The sequence below is a fragment of the Halichoerus grypus genome, chromosome 12 (genome assembly GCF_964656455.1).
Source record: "Halichoerus grypus chromosome 12, mHalGry1.hap1.1, whole genome shotgun sequence".
NCBI classification, from domain to species: Eukaryota; Metazoa; Chordata; class Mammalia; order Carnivora; family Phocidae; genus Halichoerus; species Halichoerus grypus.
In genome coordinates this window covers 14576759-14582758 of record NC_135723.1, presented here as the reverse complement: position 1 = coordinate 14582758, position 6000 = coordinate 14576759, and the positions used below count along the sequence as shown (strand labels likewise).

At 41.9% G+C, this 6000-nt stretch overlaps 1 protein-coding gene across 1 annotated transcript in view; it reads right to left on the bottom strand.

Annotated features, from left to right (window-relative positions):
• Positions 1-2351: 2351 nt before the first annotated feature.
• The window catches only part of AMPH (amphiphysin), a 282343-nt gene continuing 278694 nt past the window's right edge, over positions 2352-6000 (bottom strand). The window contains exon 21 of the mRNA XM_078059989.1: positions 2352-2648. Within this exon, the coding sequence (XP_077916115.1) occupies positions 2541-2648 (108 nt within the window). The 3' untranslated portion in view covers positions 2352-2540. The remainder of the gene's footprint in view (positions 2649-6000) is intronic.

Sequence of the window (6000 nt, the reverse complement as noted above, 5' to 3'; positions counted from 1 at the left end):
ACGTGCCCCTGGGTTTGAAAGAGAAATCGGAAAACAAAGAGTGGGCGTGGGTAGGGCTTGCTGGGTCAAGGCCCAGCATTTGGAAGAAAGCATTGCTACAGATTAGCCACCATATGACCAAGGAATGTGCCTACGATGGTTTGGTGACCTCAGAACTTGAGTCAGACTGAGAGAGAAGTGGAAAGAGCTTCCACACTAGTAACCCCATCCCCTAGAAAATGTATTGAGTGGAAAAGAAAATTCACACCCTATCTGTGGACACTTCTGGAGAGGACCACTTTCCCATCCCCCTCCCTCTCAGCCTCTTTATTTACAGTGCTTTGGACAATCAAGGATCTTGAAAATTCCTGAAACAAACAATCTGATTACTTTATTTGATGTTGAAATTTTTTTCAAGGGCTCTACACCAGGACAAAATGACTAAGTAAGCACCTGCCATTTTGGAAGGACTTGTTAAATTCATCTAGAAATGTTACAGGTGTCAGCAGAACCTACCTAAGGAACCGTGTCCTGCCAAGCTGTGCGCCGGGAGAGCGCTGTGGACTTGCAGGGAGTGTGAGAGGGATTTCAGAGTAACTGCTCTAGGAGAGGCAGCTATTATCTTTCAAGAACATTAGGTGCATTTTACACAAGAACTGAAATTTCAGTCTCATCTTTAACTCTCCCGTGCCCTCCAATGCCAGGAGCGGCTTCCTATTATCAATCTTACGTTGCTGCAATTTATTTGTTGAACTATTAGCTATGCCACTGGGCAGTGCTTGGTATTTTCTTGCACTAAAGGAACATTCGTGATGATCCATCTTCCCTGTCAATTAGCCCCTGGAAAAATCCTGGGTCAATAACAACTAATTCCCTGTTAGGAAACCTGAAAGTCGGTAATCCGCCAGGAGAACTGGCACCAGGAATCAGAAACACGTAGCAAATTCAGAAGACTAATAGTGCCCATTGTTGACCAGCTTACATTGTGTACGGGATTATACCGGCAGAAAGAAGAGTAAATCGAATGAAAGATGTTTAAGAATTCTCTCCTCTGAAGAGTGGCCCAGTCAATTGACTTTTCTCTTCCAGGTGATCTATTTGATGTCCCTACAGCATCAACATGTCAGCAAGAACAGTGACCCAAAAAATGAGCTGGTGGGAGAGCTAAGTGCTGATTATGAAGGCCGTCAGATTTTCAGTGATACACAGTTGGTCAACAGCCAGCACCTGCCAGGGGCCTCGGTCCACAGCTGTTATTTGTGCTGCAGTCATTGCTGGGTGAGCAGCAATGACTGGGAGGAAGGGCTTCGGGGAAGGGAGGTGGGCTCTGGGGCACAACCCAGAGGAACAAGCATATTTCCGCACAAATAACAACTCCAACGAACACTGTTCCAAGGAGTGCCTCTGACTGAACTGAGGTTTCCGAAACAAATGACTCCACAGAAGGAATTAAGTCATGGCTGGAGGTTTCCAGAGGTTTATTTGGAATGACACAGCACTGAAAACATAACTCTTACAGATGATTTGTGGATACAGCATACACTGCCTATCTTATTTTAGGACAATCTGGGAAGATGAGTTGCATAAAGAGTTGGAAATTTATAGGAGCTTTTTTTTTTTTTATAGTGTTCTTTGGGGGTGGACTTTGATGCCCCACCAACCAGCCAATCTTTGAAAGGCAGAAGGTAACACTACAGAGCTGCTCATCCCGACTAGCTTACCTCCAGCCTCAGCAGCTGGACCCTAGATAACGAGGCTCTGCTTTTCCAAAGGGACAAGGAGCCTTGACATGCTATCTGTCATCACATCCTGACAAATGCACATTACACAACGCAGATACCGTCAACTGTTTTGGCAATGGGATGGCTGGTTTTGCCCCAAGGCAAAACTGCAACTGAAATGCCAGACAGAGCAAGAGCAATGTATGGATCAAGGACACTCGAGAGGCAAAGAACTACAATGGAACGAAAGGAAGCAACTATGTATATGTAGCTTTGTGCATACACATAGACCCAGGAGTGATGGGAACTAGCATGTGGAACTGCGTGGCCATATACACAGAGAGAGAGAGGTGTTGGAAAAGAACCTTTTGTGTAGCAGTTGAGTTTGAAACACAGTCAGCTTGAAAGGGAGAGAGAGCGCGTGCTCACACCTGTGCAGGGGAAGGAGATAATCTCATACTACAGGATAATTCATCACGTCTTCCGCAGGGCAGGCACTCAGGAACCACACACTTGGTGCTCAGAAATGAAGGTTCTGGTCTGGAGAAAGCTACTTTGAAAATGGTGGGAGGGGATCAAGTACAAGAGTCTCCACAGCTTGGACAAAGCACAAAGAAACCTGTTATGGATAACGTGGGAACCAGTGAGGACTTTATCTGTAATTTACTTTTTTCTCTCTCTTTTTTTTTTTTGCACATGTGCTCCATTGATATATCTTTCCAAGCTTTGTCTGGCACCAACCTGTAAATCATTAAGAGTGTAATAGCAAAGTGAACTCTTCGGGTTTTCACGGAGGTTTAAAAACCCAATAACGAGGCTCTTTCTACAATATTCTTGGCCCTAATCCAGGCGCCGGGTGAAGTTTTCTGGAAAGAGGCCTTTGTAGGTGGCAAGGTCTCTGTACTGAAGCCAGTCTGATTCCTTCACTCCTACCAGCCAGCCTGCATCCTGCAAGACAAAGACAGGGCATTCAAGGTCCAAGGGACTACTGGAAAAATCTGCTCTGCCAACAGTTAACAAAATAATTTAGCTTTGTGATCCTGCACTAGGATGTTACATTATATATAAACCAGTGTGCTGAGATAGGTCAGTGGGAGGGCTTGTCCCAAATAAGTTGTTAGGTAAAAAAAAAAATAACAGTAAACATTTGAAATGATTTATTTTCTGGATCTGGGAAAGCTAACTGAACATTAAAACAAATAGTATACTTTTGTCTAAAGTACAACTCGTTGACATTAACTGGATTATGACATGAGTTCTTAAGGAAGAGAAAAGGATTAGAATGCTAGCCAGGGCAAAGAGAGGACACCACATGAAAACATGTCATGCACAGGAACGCTCCCTATTCTGTGGGTCACAGTGAAAAAGTGACATGAGGACCCAGGTCAGAATATAGTGTGGACCAGGCCATGGGAGGTCTCGTATTCCATCCCGAACCACTCGCTTATAGGAAAGAACTCTGTACCCTCAGCTCACATCATGTGACCCAAATAAACCAGCATACACAAGGCTTATCAAATAATAGCTGCTACATCTGGATACCTGCTCTTGCCATTCTGTCTGTTGTTGCTGTTATAGTATTTCATTTTTCAAGTTTATATGAACTACAAAGCAGTTTGTTGTCATGGCATTCTTGCTGGAAACATTCATATATTCTTTATGTATTTTTTATCAACTATTCCTCCTAAACATCGGTCTGTCTTACAGGAGTACCATCATAAAAACAAAGACATTTAGCCACAGAAAGGAAACAGAAGCCACCATGTATGGCCATTTAGCTCGAGAGATGATACATAAAACGGAGAATGGAGGCTGCTATTTGCCCTTGGCCTCTCGCAGATAAGCAGAGCCTGGTTGGAAAAGGCTGAGTGGAAGGAACAGCATGAAACATACAGACTGTATGATGCAAAAACTAGCGGGAGATGACTTGTCTTGATTATGTTAACCAGTCCACGAAAGAGATCCACTTAGGATGAGGGATGGCCAGATTTAATCTGAAGCAATTCCCAACAGAGTTCAAGTACATCAGATAAAATGAGGTCTCCAAAATTAAATAAAGAAGGTGAATACATTCCTTTTTGATGTAATCTGAGACTATAAATTGATGCTGCTATACAGACAAGCAATATAAGCATTTAGACAGGCCAATTTTTGAAGGCAGAAAAAAAAAAAAACCCAGGGAAAAAGATGACTCAATAAAATGACTGATAATATCCTGGCTAGGAGGAAGAGTGTCCTCTTTAAAATTATGACGTGACAGGGGCACCTGGGTGGCTCAGTCGTTAAGCGTCTGCCTTTGGCTCAGGTCATGGTCCCAGGGTCCTGGGATCGAGCCCCGCATCGGGCTCCCTGCTCTGCGGGAAGCCTGCTTCTCCCTCTCCCACTCCCCCTGCTTGTGTTCCCTCTCTTGCTGTGTCTCTCTCTCTGTCAAAATAAATAAATAAAATCTTTAAAAAAAATAAAATAAAATAAAATTATGACGTGATATACGTGAAGGGCGAAGTTATACTTAAAGTAAGAGATGATAACTCATTTTTTTCTGAATCTCCGGCAGCATCTAAAAGGCCGTATTTTCCCCCACAAATGTCTATATTTGACTTTATTTACAATGAGGGAAAAATCTAATGGAGCCAAGCAGAGTCATGCATTTTAAAATTGTTTCAATAAAGAAAAAAAGTTAAGAACTGGCACAAACTCAGAATCAAGATATATTCTAACATGTATATTCTGAAATATAATTTATATAGTAAAGTGAAAAATATTAGCCAATATCAATCTCTAGCTGAGGCAAATAGGGAAAATTAAATGTTAACTGCTTAAAATATGTAGTAGACGAAAGACTTACAGTTCTGGCAATGGCAAAATCACTTGTATCAGATAAGTGCTTCTTCACAGAACACTTATAAACACTAGAATAACTATATATCTACATATACATAACTACACATCTATATATACCCATGTGTACATATATGCAACTATTTATATATAGAAATGACTTATAAAATATATAACATAAAAAGTTATATAATGGGATTGTTACAAATAACAAGGTGGACATATGTAACAACTATTTGAAGGCATTGGCAGTGACCAAAAGCAGGCAAAAATTAGAGAATAGGGGCGCCTGGGTGGATCAGTCGTTAAGGGTCTGCCTTCGGCTCAGGTAATGATCCCAGGGTCCTGGGATCAAGCCCCACATTGGGCTTCCTGCTCAGCAGGAAGCCTGTTTCTCCCTCTCTCACTCCACCTACTTGTTATATCTCTCTCTCTGTCAAATAAATAAATAAAAAATCTTGAAAAAAATTAGAGAATATTTAACCCCTGAAAGTAGGAAATTGCAGTGAATGAGATCCGTGCTAATACTAATACAGCTTTCCCTTGAGTATTATCCTCAGTCTGAGTGATGCAGGGCATTCAAAGGAAGATTGGAGGGCATCCAGAGCAGCTGTATGTTTTTTAATTTTATTTATTTATTAGAGAGAGAAAGCACGAGCAAGGGGAAGGACAGAGGGAGGAAGAGAGAGAATCTTACGCAGACTCCACACCTAGCACATGGGGCTCAATCTCATGACCCTGAGATCATGACCTGTGCCGAAATCAAGAGTCGGATGCTTAAACCCAGGCACCCTGAGCAGCTGTATTTTTAAGCGGGATATTTTGAAAAGAAGAGATGTACAGTGGCAGTTTACCAAATATGCAGAGAAACTTCCCTAAAATCCTGAATTACCCTACCCCCACAAGCTGTGAATATACAGGGGGTCCCCCAAGGAGTCTGGGAGAAAGCAACAGGAGGCAGGCAGAACAGCCAAGGGGAAATGTAAGCCTTGCCAATGGAGGGGAGGCAGAGTTTAGAGTCTGACTCCCACCAAGTTAGGAGGCTTGGTCAACCCTTCAGGATTTCTACTGATATCCCAGAAGGGCCATCCTTGGAAGTAAAAGATGACTCAGGACTAAGAATTCATCCTAAAAGTAAAGGCAAAATTGAAACAGAATCATCCTAACAAAGTATAAAACAAAACTTCCATGAATTTAAGTTAATTATCTAGTACCTTCCATGTCTGCTAGGGGGAAAAAGAAACAAGCTTCAGAAACAGAAGATGGAATCCAGACTCTGCAATGTGTCCAATATCAGTAAAAAAATTACTAGATATGAGAAAAAAAGGAACATATCCCCTGCAGACAAAAGGCAACTGATATAAATGTGTGCTGAGATGAATTAGTTTTTTTGGAATTAGCAGTAGGAAATTAATGTAGCTATTGCAAACATGTACAAGTACCTAACACTGAAAGTGGCAAT